The sequence below is a fragment of the Fusarium phalaenopsidis genome (genome assembly GCF_050370095.1).
Source record: "Fusarium phalaenopsidis strain FUZ10S chromosome Unknown contig_32288, whole genome shotgun sequence".
NCBI lineage: Eukaryota > Fungi > Ascomycota > Sordariomycetes > Hypocreales > Nectriaceae > Fusarium > Fusarium phalaenopsidis.
In genome coordinates this window covers 942492-956665 of record NW_028145412.1, presented here as the reverse complement: position 1 = coordinate 956665, position 14174 = coordinate 942492, and the positions used below count along the sequence as shown (strand labels likewise).

Here is a 14174-nt window from a genome sequence, read left to right as displayed (position 1 = left end):
TTTATTTCTAGAGGCAAGGCGCCAAAATGAGAACTCTAATTGGCTCAATCGATAGTAGCCAACCTGGTCAGCGCCCACACGCGCTTCTTAGTGCAAGTGGTTCAGCCTAATTTTGACATGAGGCAAGGTTTTGAGCGGATTCCTTCCTTCTCTTCTCTTTCTTAGACCACGAAACACTGGCCAGCATGACGCACTCATCTGATTCAATTCAAACTGTTGAATGGAGATGTCCCAAATGTCGAGCCATTCCCTGGGATTGCCAGCAATGGGAGTTAAATCCCGCGACAGCGCTCCTAGAGCGGGATTCACAGCTGCATCTTGACCACCACGACTCCTCCATGGCCCTGGAGGCCTCGGCTGCCGCTGGATGTGGTCTCTGCATCAACTTGAGAGCCCGCGTCCTCCACTGGCTATCAGACCGAGATGAACTACCCAGTGGCAAGTGCAGGCTCTGGTTCCATAGGGGAGTCGACATTCATTTCCAGATTGGCGATGACTATCGTCACGAGATCTTTGAAGCCTTGGTGAGATCTAAATCGGCCACTTGGCTTCCTGAGTCGGACGATACGCCTGGCCCTGCGCCCTCACCAAAATGTGAGAAGTCACTAAGGCGATTTCCTCGATTCTGGCTGATGGTATATAGCGTTTTTACCAGAAATGGCAGACAATGACTTAAGAGCCCTTGTGCGAGACTCGATAAAGCCATGGTTCAATGACTGTTCCAACGGCAATCGACTTCACCGCAAGTGCAGGTACAAGTTCAAGATGGACGAAATTGGCGCCATGCCCAAACGTCTGATCGACGTCGGACACGGCCAAGACCCCAAAGCGAAGCTCGTCATATCAGAAGATGAATTTGGTCAAGCTCTTCCCAGAGATGAGCAGGTCAGGTACTTGATTCTTAGTTATTGCTGGGGCAGTGGCAATGATCCAGCAAAAACAACTCGAGCCAATCTAGCCAGTCGTCTGAAGCACATCGATGAGGCAGTGTTGCCAAAGACTATCCAAGACACGATCAAGGTCACCCGGCTTCTGGGATTTCGATATCTTTGGGTTGATGCACTTTGTATCATTCAGTCTCATGCTGACGATAACTACCAAGACGACTTCAAGGCCGAAGCGCCCAAGATGGGAGCCTACTACACCAACGCCGTCTGCCTCATCTCAGCACTCGGTGCCCCGGATAGCAGCACGGGACTGTTTGTTCCCCGGCCAGCGCATCGGTTTCCAACCTCCAGTTGCGTCATCGGCTTTGACACGCGTACCGACGAGTATATCCATCTTCCTCCGCCAAAGAGAACTCTAGCAGACGAATTCGACGCATCGCCACTTCTCAAAAGAGGCTGGTGTTTTCAAGAGCGCCTCTTAGCCCGCCGAATCATCTACTGGTCCAGAAACGGCGTGTTCTGGAACTGTGTGGGCGACAACGCAACCAGATCCGAGTTTTCCACTCGATGTGATGAATTCGCAACTGATCCCCGAATCTCCAACTCGTGCGTATTTCACGGCGTTCAAGCTCCTGGAACTGATTGGGGGCTACCGTGGGAGCCGTGGATGGATTACATCCATGAGTACAGTTCCAAGGCCTTCTCATTCGCCAAGGATCGTCTCGTCGCGGTCCACGGACTTGGAAGCCGACTTGCAGCCATACACGGAGGCGAGTACTTTGGCGGCGTATTCAGCAGTCATATCTCTTGGGGAATCATGTGGGAAGCTGATCCTGAGACTGACGCCCGGGAGAAGCTGGACTACTTCCCCAGCTGGTCGTGGGCATCCTGTCAATCTGATCTCGGGGTCATCATCACTGACACGACCAAACCCTGGATTGGGTGTGCAAGGTTCGGAGGGTTCCCAGCTGTGCTGGATCCTCTCGACTTTCAACCGCCTGAAAAGAGAATGCTTCAACTCAATGCCCCGCTTCTAAAGTTCAGGCCTAGTCAGTATCAGCAAGGGGCGCACACCTCGTACGATTTCGAAGTTGCAGGGGTACAATTTAACGCCTACTACACTTACGATACATTGGACTTGGCACCAACTACTCAAGAAGATCTCTATATCCTCGTCATTCTCCTTGGGAGGGTTCAGAAGGGCATTTTGCTTCGCCCCAAAGGGAGTATGTATGAGCGTGTTGGTTACACTTCACTTTATTATATGGGTGGACTAAAGGGGTTCAAGGAACAGAGCTTTTAGGATGGCTTTCGGGTTGATGCAGAAATTATATGATTATATGTCGTTTTGCCCAGCGCAGTTTGCACCTCATTCAGCGATACGGTTCCACACTTGAAGAGGTCTTTTATGTACACAATTAGCTCACCGACAGCGATTATTCGGAAATGATCGATTGAACAATTATAGGGATCCAGGGACGCAAAGTTACTCTTTGTAGCACGTCTTAATGGCATCTGTAGGTTGATGTTGTTGATGTTAGCATTTACCCTGGAGAACTCTTTTGAGTTTATGCAACCTTATCTACCCTTGCACAGAGTGCATAGCATTAGTAATGCATCCCCAGCTCGGCTTCACGTGAATGTGCAAGGATGTGACTCGTCTAGACTCTTGGCACTTATCTCAATTGGACGAAGCGTGGGAATAGTTTTCCGGGGGAGATAACGATGACCTTTATGAGAGGTCAACAATGGTAGGCAACTTGACAACGGGTATGTTGACTCGTCAAGATAACTCCATCTCTAAGAATTGTGTAATCCAGTAAAGGACACGTCGTAGACAAAACATGGCCAAAATACCGCAGACAAGCTGTGCACCGGAACACTCGGCACTTTTTCTCGTAGCCTGAGATATGTGTCTAATTGCCTAGTCTCCCATTGGTCCATTCCTCCCGAGGTCTTGCAGGTTTTCTGCTGCAAGCCACCGCCCAACGTCATAACTGTGTCTTGGGTGCCGGCCGGTCCGGGGGGCGCGTATAAAATGGTTTACGTAGCCCTTGGGGAAAAGTGGCAAAAACAACCCATCGCGACGGTAACCGGGAGTTGAGACGGCCATGGCGACACCATTTTGGGGACCTCAGACTTCATATCTGAAGTAGGTATTTGTATTCACTCAGATCGTGGCGTTGCTAACTGGCTTCTACAGCTTCTGCGAGGAGGTACTTTATTCAGGCATTCATCCGGTCCATCATCAAGATAGAGCTCTAACGTGTCTTCCCACGCTCCCAGGATTATGTCGTGACGCGGTATATCGCTGAATTCGTAAACACCCTGAGCAGTCTCACCTTTGGTCCGTCGACCGCATCCGAAATCTGTAGACAACTCGCTCACACCGTGTAGTCGCCTACGGCATCTATGGCTTGTCCCGATCATCAAATTCCCCTACGGTACAACGATGGATCTCATACTGTGGTCTAATCGGCGTGGGTATATGCTCAGCCGGATACCACATGACAATGAAGTACCACACTCAGATGTGTAGGTTCATATTGCCAAGGTGTTATTGACTCTTCTGACTCTCCGATAGCCGATGAGCTGTCGATGCACCTCCTTACGACGCCACTCATATACCGTCTCCTCACCTTCAAGGCGAGCCCACAGAAGACAAAGTGGATAGGGATAATCCTTGGCTCCCTTTTTACCATCGTCATGGTCACTCACATGGTCATGGATGAATTCCTATTGCATGCCACGACATTTGGCTTGGGAGTCTACATCATTGCGTCTCACAACCTGAAGTTGATTCCTCAGCAAGTACCAGACCCAGAAGTCAGGAGGGCAGTTCGGAACGTTGCCCTGCTTGGAGGCGGTAAGCTATCTTGTCTCGTAAAATCCCCGCGGATACAACTGACGCCAGTATAGGATTCTTCCTCCTCGGATACATTGTGTGGCTGATAGATGATTGGGCGTGTCATCACCTCATCGACGCGAGACACTCAGTCGGAATACCCGTTGCGTTTCTCCTGGAGCTGCACGGATGGTATGCTCCGCTCTTATTCTCTCGTGCTTTTTTATTCATCGTTAACAGCAAATAGGTGGCACATTCTCACAGCTATTGGAGGCTACATCGGCGTTGCGATAGTTGATCTGATAACTTCAGGCGAGGTAACAGAGGATCCTATAGATAGTTTTGCGTGGCCTATCCCTTTCGCAGCCAGGCTTGTCACCGGGCCGACAAAGTCTGCAAAGAGAGCCTAAGATGGAAAAAGGTTGTAAAGTAAAGGGAGTAAAAGTTCCAGATCATGTCTGCTTGCCTCTGCCTTGAGTCCTGACCCTAGTCGTCGAATTGGCAGTAAAGGTGAATAGAAGCAGCCGGAACTAGGCCTCTGCTCACCTTCATGGAAGCACTGTATATGTGCTTTAAACATGTGTAACCCACTGCTGAGTAAATAGTAGCCAATCATATTATCTCAGCCGTCCAGCACAACATAAATCCCTGGACTATGTGGCGCTTCCTAGTCCGGCACATCCTGGCTGCCAAGACCGAGTGAACTTCTCTGCACCTGGGTCGCAGCATATGATACACATCACTCTTCTCAGCTCGAGGACATGGTGCTCCGCTCTGGAAGACTTCTGCAAAACATAGCATACGAATCAATTTTGATTAGGGCGTCATTGCCTCTTAGATACCCTAATTCCAGACATCGACAACTCCCCTCGTCCATGACTGGTTAGGCCCACAAGAACACCCTTGATTCTTAGCTGGATGCCTGCCCATCTACAGGCAGTGGTCTGGGTTTCCATCAGGTCTTCCCCACCAAGTAGGAAACGGCCTCTCCTTTCCACTAGCACCAAAGACTGCAAAAGACAGGACAAAGATGATGATCTGAGATCCTCCATCTAACGCAGCACCGATGAGGTAGTTATACTTGTTGTAAATATTGGGAAGTCGGCGTCGGAGATAGACCTGCGAGAAGATACCCACTGCGATGGATGACCAGATCCAGGAGGTGATACCAAAGTAGGTTGTGGCGCCGGAGTATGAAGCAATAATGGCCGTGTTGATGGGCCAGTCTTTGGCGCGTGGGAACGCCTTGATGACACCCCAATGCGCAAAGGGCAGTGCGAGACCAATAACCAGGCCAAGTGGGACAATGAGATAACGTCCATTCTCGCCGTAGATCTGCTTTGCCATTGCCCATGTAACAGCTTGCGAGTTGAGACTCTGCATCGTTGAGCCGCTCCAAACGTTATTTCCAACCGGATCCAGGAGGATCTCTTTCTGGTTGCTGACAATAGTAGTCATAACGACATAGTTGAGTGCTGCGCCAAGAAGAGTTCCGTAGATCTGGGTGGCAAACATAACCCTGTGCGGAACTTTGGTATACTGTCCGACCTTGAGCCAATTCGAAAGGTTGACGGCCAACAGAATGACTTGGTGGGACCAACTGGCAAAGTAGAGATTGGCCAAAGGCCGACCTGGGTGAACAACGCCGCCTATCATCTTTGATAGTGCGTTGGTTCCAACTCCTGTTCCATAGAGTCCGTAAAGAATGCAAGAGAAGGGGGCAATAAAACCACCCAGAAGAAGGGCAACAACAAACCCCCAAGCCGGAAGAGTCGTCTCGCCCTTAGTGGTGACCACGATACCAGCGATGAAGCAAAGTACAAAGAGCGCAATGTACCACCACATTGGCACTTCTTTGTACTTGAGCATTCCCTGATAGTGAGGATCAGGCTGGGTCCTGCTGCGAGCCTGCTTCCATGCCAGAAGCATGTCCTTGCCGTAAAAGAGGATGACGTGTGTAATCAGTGCACCAATGGCCAGGTTCATTGTGAAGTATCCCCAGACCGTGCTGGAAGTCATGTAAGGGAGACCAATCTGCTCAAGCTTGTTAAAGTCGATGGTGCCGTGATTATTGAGAATAGTGGTACTATCGAATCTGGTTCCGTTCTCGTGGAAGAGAGATGTCGACATAAACGGGAATTTCTTTGCGCTCCAAGCATTTCCATAGTACAGGGCAAGCATTGCAATGTACCAGAAGAAATAGCCAATCCAAGTGTTCAGCTGCTGCTTGAGAGGGAGCGAGAGGAACTGGCTCTGAATGTACTGCCAATCCAGAGAGATGTTGAAAAGACCCATGCCCTCGTTGCCAGAGGCGCCTCCAAAGATGGTGGTGAAGATGGTGCGGGTGTGTTCGGGTGCTTTCATTGATGCAAGGCAAAAGACGGAGATGCCTCCAAGCCAGGGCATAACATAAGCAGGGAAGATCTCCCAAACAGCAGCGATACCGAGAGCCCAGCCGAACTTGATGAGGCGGTCTCTGTTGGCCTTTTGATCGAAGTGGAGGTTCTGATAGAGAACCACCTGCGGCAGAGTAGACCAGTATACCATCTCGGCGGGATACACGATCAATGGCCGTAGTACTCCTGCCAGGACAAATCCGCAGAGGGAGATGGAGAAAGTTGCGAGAACTGCGGTAAGAGCAGTAACGCTGCGATTGTAGAATAGTCGTTCAACACCGTAGACCTCGACTCCGGACAAGCCATTGTTTCCGGATGAGGCGATAAGAGCGGCGACGACATGTTCCTTGATTTTGAAGGGTTGGCCAAAGTTGAGGAATCGGAGGATGCTCTGGACCCAGGGAGACTTGAATCGATCGGGACGAGGAGTTCCAAGCGCCCAGGCTTGGCCAAAGATATAAACGAGAACTATATGGATATCCGTGTTAGAGTGTGAGGGGCCACACCACGATAGACAACGCACGCTGTAGAAAGACTGCAGAAACCTGCATCTGAGTTGGTTTAAAAACATAGAGCATCGTAATGACGCTGGAAAGGGCCGTGAAAAGGGAACCCAAGACGATAGCGCGAAAGGTCAAGGAGGGGTCCCCATCATCACGGTCCGAAATCAAGTACTTGGATACATCCATGCCTGTTAATCTGTGTCAGTAGCAAGTCCAAGGGGGATTCCCTACAAAGAAATACCATTTCGAATGACAGGATGTCCTTTCACATAAACTGTATCTTCATCATGTTCGTCGTGGAGTTGATGGACCTCGTGGTCCTGGTCATCCTTGCTCTTGGAGGAAAGGTCCGGCGAGGACGGCTCCTCGGGCGCATACGCGCCCTTCGTAGTTGCAATTGCAGCGGGCTTTATGCCCCCATCAGGGCTGACGTTGGTCGACATGGTGTTACCTGTTTGTTAAGGTAGATGGGTAGTCGTTCAGAAAGGCATGGGATTCAGTGGTCTGCATCGGTTACAGTTGCAGATCTAGGAAAGCGAAAGGGCGCGAATGGAACATGGTAACTCTATAAGTACGATCGACAGATCTAAATTTCCTTCCAACACGTCAAACATCGGACCCATCAAAAGGACCGAACCTGCACAACTGTTGAGTTCGTGATCGGAATGGCGTGACCTACGAACCAAACGAACAGCGCATGATCCAAATGATGTGCAGCCAGGAACAACGTGCTTTAGAGGATCTTGACCTGATCACAACCTTCCCGATTAATATCAACAGGAACTTCTGCTTAGAGGCGAGCCAACGTGCGATATCGAGCCTCAAGTGCGACGCTGGTTAAAGAGGCAAATGGCGCAATATAACTGGGGCATGTCGAAGTCTACAGAAGTTCCGATCCGGTCCAATAGGCTAAAATGCGGTTTGACATAGTAGACCGATATCCGGCAACGACGGCAATTTGACGGGGATTTTAATACAAAGGAACCAGCCGGTTGGGAATCGATTTGCAATACGAACCACAATTCTTGGTTGCACGTCAATTTCGGAACCAACGTTGCAAAGGATCTTGTCTTTTTATGGAGATGATCTTCGGCGTGTAACGTTGGCATTGATTTCGGGCCATTGAGGCTCTCGTATATCCATGTTGACAGCGGCTGGGGCTAAGTTCTAGCAGATTGACCTTCCTATAATGGCTTGGCAAAATTTGGGTGAATCCATTTTCAGTTCTTACTCCAGACCTCATTGGCAAATCATGTTCTAGACTTGACGAGAAAGGTATGGCTTGGAAAGGCTCAGGAAAGACATAATAAGAACCCAAAAAGTGTAATAGGAACAAGCAACCCTGAATAGCTATACAAGAACACAGCAGCATTGTTGAGGTCTACATCAAGGCGCTAGAGCCATTCCCACAACACTCATGGCCGCTACCGCAAACACGAAAGCCCTTTTCGGTTCTAAGATACCGGCAGCATTAGGTGGAAACTCTGCCTTTGGTTTGCGACTGCTCTGGGTAATGTTGCTTGGGGCCAGGCATATGACTTCAGCAGCAGCCTTGCCGTCAGGGAGCCGTACTGACAGAAGGATTGGGATGGGTTGTTGAACGCGCAGATCATATATCTCGAAGGAGTCCTTCTCAGCATCAGGAGGCACAAGACCACCTCCCGATAGCTGGAAGGTCTCGTAGTCGTCGGGCAGACTAACACCTGGAAGCTCATCAACTGAGCAGTTGGAACTTGAAAAGTTCAGAGGAATGGCTGAGAAGTGATTATTAGGATCCACTCAGCTAATACCAACGGAGGAGACAACTCACAGGTCCAGATGCTGATCGACTCCTCACAGGCCTCAGCCACGCTTGATGGTGCTGACGGACATTCCCCATCCTTTGGGGCTGAGACGCTTCGCAACGCCCTTTGGCAATCTTCACTCAGTATGCCGTTGCAAGAAAGCTTTGCACTGTTGTCTTCGGCATCAGAAGTCGTGTTTTGGCCTTCCATTCGATAAGTGCACACTTGAGTCCTATTGCCATCTCTTGTGCCAATGAATGACTCTGGCACGCTGAGAAAGACGCCCAAGTCTTGCAGTGTGTCCCATTCTGAGCCGTAACGCGTGTTTTCTCGACGAGAATCCTCAATAGTCAAGGAAAGATGCCAAGGATCCTTGTCGACAAACGTGACTGAGGTGTCTCCAGTCGCGTTGAACGTGACATTGCCATCGTTGATTTTCCTGACTGAAGCAGGGCATTGAGCTGTAGCAGGCAGCACCATGTAAACAGATGCCACCGCGGCAAGAAGGAAGCGTGGCGAGGCAATCATGGCCGCAGAAATTTCAAGAGGAAAGATGAAATTGTGTTGAAGAATGAAGGTGCAGTCTCTCCCTTCTGATTCAGCTTATGTAGGGCCCCAGCCTCCCTTGCGACCAACAATTCCCCCCCAACTTGTCACAGCAGCGATGATCCTACCAACACAGCTCCTTTTTGCTCTTGGCACAGCCATTGCCGTCCTTTCTATGGAAGAGCCCAATCCTCGCATGAAATGTGTGTTGGTGATCGTCCCACTGTGATGTCTTGGAAATGGCCATCAGGGTTCTCAAAGACTCATCACCGGGGGCTGCGTTATCTTGGCTGACGACATGGAGGCTGTTTGTGACCGAGGAAGAATGTCGGAATGTAAAACAAAGAGCTTAATTGTGTGTTTCATAGTCCTTTGTTTCTTCATGTGCCCAAATAGCGCTTGTAGGAGCTCTCGTCTGTTTCTGTTTGAGGCGCTGGATTAGGGAATCTAGATAGCGTTGATAAGTCTACGAGAATGCTTGTGCCGATCACTTAATTCCCCGGCTCTATCCTATCGACTGGAGTTCTTGACATGTCTCGTGTTTATTCCCTCTCATGTCTCAGTTGCCTGCCGCTTACTTCTCAAAGAAGAGCAATCGGCGCTGAATATTCCCCTTTAGCACTCTTCACCGCATAGCTTCCTTCAAATACAGTAACCATGACATCATATTAGAAGTGAGAGAATGAGAAAAAGGGATAACAAAGGATCTTCACTGTCAGCTTCTCACGTTCCAGCTAGCCCACGTGGTGCCGTGTTGGTCTGAGTGTCGATGCAGGCCATCGAAATCATCGGATCATCGCGATTCTATTCAGTTTCGGGAAGCCCTTTTCAAAACTGCCCGAGAACTTTTGAAAACCCTCAGAAAACAACAAGTATTTATTCGAAACAAGTCAGCACAGGGTCTTGGCTGCCTCAAATCTCTCCTCTCTCGCATAGCTGCTCCCCTTCACAGCCGAGTTGCATGTCTCAGTTTAACGAGGCAGTATCGTTCCTACTTGCGGAGACCTTTAGTATCATTATCCTATCAGATACTCTATACAGGCTCGCCAAGGGGATCTCTCGCAAAAAAATTCTCGACATTCTGTCTATAATGGATTCCGAAGGAACATATCACACCTTGGCATCCGGCCTGCCCGAGCCCCAGGCCGTCCGAACAACGACCAACAAGATCGTCATAGTGGGCTATACCCGTGAATGCATCTTCATCCTTCAGAAAGCAAGGCATCGTTGATCTCAAGATGCCTCTTTGACGTCTGTGGCGGATGACGTTTGAAACAGTCGAAGTCGAAGCACGGGCTGCTTTGGGAGAAACGATGCGATCGAGAGCATTCGGGGGTGATCTTTATTGAGTATAAAGATGACTCGCTCTCCGTGAGAAGAGTTTAATTCAACAAGAAGCAGGACATCTCCAGTATACAGAACCGTTTGAGCGAAACAACAGCGGCGCACCATCACCTTTTACCCCTTTCTTTGCCCAGCAGAAAGACAGATCATTCATCATGTTTCTTTCCAAGACCTATCTCGCCTTCCTCGCCATGACCCATGGTCTTGTCGCAGGAACTCCAATGCCCCAATCTGACGGCGAGTTTGATGGAACTCGCCCAAAGCCCGGCATCGAATGCGACGGACTGATTCAGCCGTCCTATAAAGACTGTACGGCACCTTATTCTTAGAGTATGGAGCATACTTACTGACTCACCTCAAGGCCGAAGTATCATTGACGGCAATGTCTACTTTGGCAACGGCAACGAACGTGACGTCTGCGTCAATCAACGCGCCTGTCGCATCTTCCGTGAGGGAAACTGCCGTATTTCATTCTGCAACAACGAAGACAAGGAAGTTTGCGACTCTAGCAAGGAGTGGGGACGACGCACCAAAGCCATCATCTCCTACTGCGAGCCTGATGACGGCGGCGGTTATGAGTCTCCCGCTGAGCCCAAGCCCTGGACCGAGGTTGCCATCAGGGCTAACACAGATTGGGAGGCTGCCATGAAGGCGGCTGCTGGAAAATCTGCAGGCGCGACTGAAGAGATCATGACTCTTGAGGAGAATGAGGCAGAAGTGAAGCAGATTGAGGGAGAGCAAAAAGCCAAGCACGCTTTGCACGCTCGAGTGAGTCACTGCCCTGATCTCTTGATGAGTTAGACTAATGCCCCGACAGGACGACGACAGCTTCGAAATCACAAACCGCCGCAAGAGTGTTGAGAGACCTGGAGCTCAGATTGAGATGACCGACCGTCTTCCTAACGGCGGCAAATGGGTCGCCTCAAAGAGCAAGACCGAGACCGTGGGCATCACAGCCTCAGTCAGCCTCGGGGGCTCACTCTTCGATGTCATGACGGTGGAGATTGGTCTCGAGGTGTCTTCCAGCTACTCTGTTACCAGTGGCACAAGCATCGAGATCCCCATCGAGTGCGAGGGCAATCAGTCTGGTGTTGTCGTCTGGTTCCCACTGTTTGACTACTACGCGGGTAAGTTCCAACCCAGCGGCGACTCTGGATCTATTTGGGTCCCCCTTGACTCTGAGACTTCTACGGGTAACTTTCGCGTCCGCTGCCTTGGCGATGCCTAATCGACAAGTCGGGGCTTTTGTTCAGTTGGGTCAACCCCGGGTTGTGCTGGGGCGAGGGGGTTTGTGCAACACATGTTTGTCATTAGCTAAAGCTCGATCTCAACTGTAAATGGCTAAGATCTATGATAAATTTACTTGACAGAAAATATCTTTATGGATTTTCTTGATCATTGGGTTGATGGTCGGAGAAGTGCGGGTGAATCTCTTTGACCTTCTTTGGAGACACTTGCTGAGAGGACTCGACGATATCTACCTTGATGGCTTGAGATACATGGGCTTTGAACAACTTCGGAAGGCTTTATGAAGATAGAACTAACTCGTTTCATTTAACCGGTAAATTTTCTCTGGCTGTGACCATGAAGCCGACATGGAGTTAACTAACGTGATCACGCCAGTCGGAGATGACGTAAAGACCACTCGGAGAAAACTCTTCACTCAACTCCGAGTCACATGTCCGATCCGATCCACACAAATGTCCGAGACCTTCGCTTCAACATGTCAAACTCTTGCTCCGACTATCTTGGACTATCAATCAACTCCGGTCGCCATGACGCACGATTCAACCCTAAGAACTCCTAGTTCCCATACAGAAGATCGACAGCTGAAGCGCCGTCCGAGGAAGCCACTAAGCTGTGAGCCCTGCAGACACTCCAAACTCCGATGCGACCGTCAATTGCCTTGCTCGACGTGTTTGCGAAGGGGCTGGCAGGCCTCTTGCTCATACGCCCCTACGAGCTGCCGGCGCGCGGCTCAACGGCGCCGGAACCTGCCCGCTGTTGATCGGCCTTCATCTCAACCTCTACATCAGCCTTCCGAGATATCGGAGCCGGAGCCGGAGTCGGTCCTGCCCCGAAGTCAAAGTCCGGAGGCGATCCAAAGCCGATGGGATGCCGTCCTATGTCGGCCTCCGGCTGAGCCGACTCCCCCAGCTCCCACAGACGTCCCCTTCACCTTATCCTTTGGCCCGAGCAAGCCAGTCCCCGAACTCCTTGCAGCACTACCGCCTGACCCCGTCTGCGAGTACCTTGTCACCCGTTACTTTGCGACACTATCCCCACTGTTCCATATCTTACATGGTCCGACATTCCAGAAGCAGTACTGGGCATTCTTACAAAATCCTCAGCAATCGGATCTCTCATGGCTGGCACTTCTCTACGCCATTTGCGCATTGACTCTCAAGACTGTCCCTCCCACAGACCCTGGTCTTTCAGAGCTATGGGAAGACTCGTCTACACCCCGGGATCTTTCTGGTCTATCACTTCGGTGTCGAGAGGCGGCTATGATGTGTCTGTCACAAGATCAATTCCTAGTCCGGCACAATCTCAACACCCTCGAAGCACTGCTAATTCTCATTCACACCATCGCCAACACCGAGGGTGCTGAATACGGCTGGGTACTGCTTGGAAACGCGTTGCACATCGCCATCGCTCTCCGCTGCCATAGTAATGGTGATGCGTCCAACTTCATCGAAAGAGAGCGTCGTCGGCGCTGCTGGGCAGGCATCCTAATTCTTCACACCGATCAGACACTTCTCTATCGAGACATTGACCTGTCGTCTCTCGCCAACATGAAAGCCACGATGCCAGCCGACGCCAATGACGATGAGATACAAGAGCATGCCATTTTGACACCACCAGCTCAGGCTTCATCCCGTCGAGTTACGCACATGTCGCTGATCAGGTTCCACTTTCAGCTGTTTCAGCTCTCAACGCGAGTCCATAGTCATGTGTCTGGGCCTAATCAACTGAACGAAGCGGCACTCGGTCCCTTTGACGCCGAAATATCAGCGCAGCAACAGCAGTGGGACTCGCTGTATCTTGTCAATGGTGCGAGGAGCATCTTGGACACTGCGGGTTACGCGCATTGGTGCATTCTACAGACTTATGCACATCAACTTTATCTGCTTCTCCATCGACCATTCCACCACTCTCGATCAAGTCGGTTCCGACCCGAGTCTAGAGACAGATGTGCTCAATCTGGCTTGGCTTTGTTAGACATACACCGTCAGTTCTTCCAGCTTCCGAGATTGAAGTGTTATCGCTGGCTCGTCAATGGGACAATCAGCTGCAATGCCCTTCACGGAGCTGTCGCTCTTACATCATGTCTAGTGGACATGCCCAATGATGCCGACTTTACCGAGCACTTGGCGGTAATTGATGCTGCAGTGGTTCGCTTAGAGTGTCTAAAAAGGAAGAGCCCAGCTTGTTCACATATCTACCCTATCTTGCGCTACCTACAGTAAGCCACGCACGACTCACATTTACCAGCAGGAGCTAATGATTCAAGATTACGCTTGTCACGAGCCTCACCACCATCTCCGGCCAGAGAGCTGGCCGAAAGTCGATTCGAGGACTGGGTTAGCAACGTTGATTGGTTCAGACCTGATGCAATAGATTGGGTATGTGCAATATCAGTGCTCTCATGGTGTCTTAACACTGACTGGGATAGGACTTTTGGGATGGAGACTTTTCTACTCCCCAAGCCGATGATGATCTCACGGCCACCACTTAGAAACCAGGGGCTCATGGCCATTTATGGCCTGATAGCCATGCTTTAAGACAATTGATATATGATAATCTATTCCTTTTGTCTATTTCCAAAAATGCGCTGGCCTCTTCGCCATTTGGGTATCCAAACTCCT

The 14174-nt window shown here is 50.3% G+C and overlaps 6 protein-coding genes across 6 annotated transcripts; 4 read left to right on the top strand and 2 right to left on the bottom strand.

Moving 5' to 3' along the window:
* Nucleotides 1-338: 338 nt before the first annotated feature.
* On the top strand, nucleotides 339-2190 carry LRP88_03885 (HET domain-containing protein; the record flags this gene model as incomplete). The annotated part of the gene is made up of 2 exons (XM_083240486.1): nucleotides 339-594; nucleotides 644-2190. 2 exons carry the CDS (start codon nucleotides 339-341, stop codon nucleotides 2188-2190), a joined length of 1803 nt encoding a protein of 600 aa, XP_083103776.1.
* Nucleotides 2191-2998: 808 nt separating this feature from the next.
* On the top strand, nucleotides 2999-3478 carry LRP88_03884 (uncharacterized protein; the record flags this gene model as incomplete). The annotated part of the gene is made up of 5 exons (XM_083240485.1): nucleotides 2999-3039; nucleotides 3091-3103; nucleotides 3174-3234; nucleotides 3285-3420; nucleotides 3472-3478. 5 exons carry the CDS (start codon nucleotides 2999-3001, stop codon nucleotides 3476-3478), a joined length of 258 nt encoding a protein of 85 aa, XP_083103775.1.
* Nucleotides 3479-3593: 115 nt separating this feature from the next.
* LRP88_03883 (uncharacterized protein) lies at nucleotides 3594-4142 on the top strand (the record flags this gene model as incomplete). The annotated part of the gene is made up of 3 exons (XM_083240484.1): nucleotides 3594-3753; nucleotides 3807-3924; nucleotides 3980-4142. The coding sequence occupies 3 exons, from the start codon at nucleotides 3594-3596 to the stop codon at nucleotides 4140-4142; spliced, it is 441 nt and encodes a 146-aa protein (XP_083103774.1).
* Nucleotides 4143-4662: 520 nt separating this feature from the next.
* LRP88_03882 (OPT family oligopeptide transporter) lies at nucleotides 4663-7074 on the bottom strand (the record flags this gene model as incomplete). The annotated part of the gene is made up of 3 exons (XM_083240483.1): nucleotides 4663-6596; nucleotides 6652-6819; nucleotides 6873-7074. 3 exons carry the CDS (start codon nucleotides 7072-7074, stop codon nucleotides 4663-4665), a joined length of 2304 nt encoding a protein of 767 aa, XP_083103773.1.
* Nucleotides 7075-8017: 943 nt separating this feature from the next.
* Nucleotides 8018-8943, bottom strand: LRP88_03881 (uncharacterized protein; the record flags this gene model as incomplete). The annotated part of the gene is made up of 2 exons (XM_083240482.1): nucleotides 8018-8385; nucleotides 8442-8943. 2 exons carry the CDS (start codon nucleotides 8941-8943, stop codon nucleotides 8018-8020), a joined length of 870 nt encoding a protein of 289 aa, XP_083103772.1.
* A 1517-nt stretch (nucleotides 8944-10460) lies between these two features.
* Nucleotides 10461-14044, top strand: LRP88_03880 (fungal specific transcription factor domain-containing protein; the record flags this gene model as incomplete). Its single annotated transcript, XM_083240481.1, has 7 exons — nucleotides 10461-10614; nucleotides 10667-11073; nucleotides 11123-11432; nucleotides 12463-13386; nucleotides 13642-13711; nucleotides 13820-13931; nucleotides 13982-14044. The coding sequence occupies 7 exons, from the start codon at nucleotides 10461-10463 to the stop codon at nucleotides 14042-14044; spliced, it is 2040 nt and encodes a 679-aa protein (XP_083103771.1).
* Nucleotides 14045-14174: the final 130 nt, after the last annotated feature.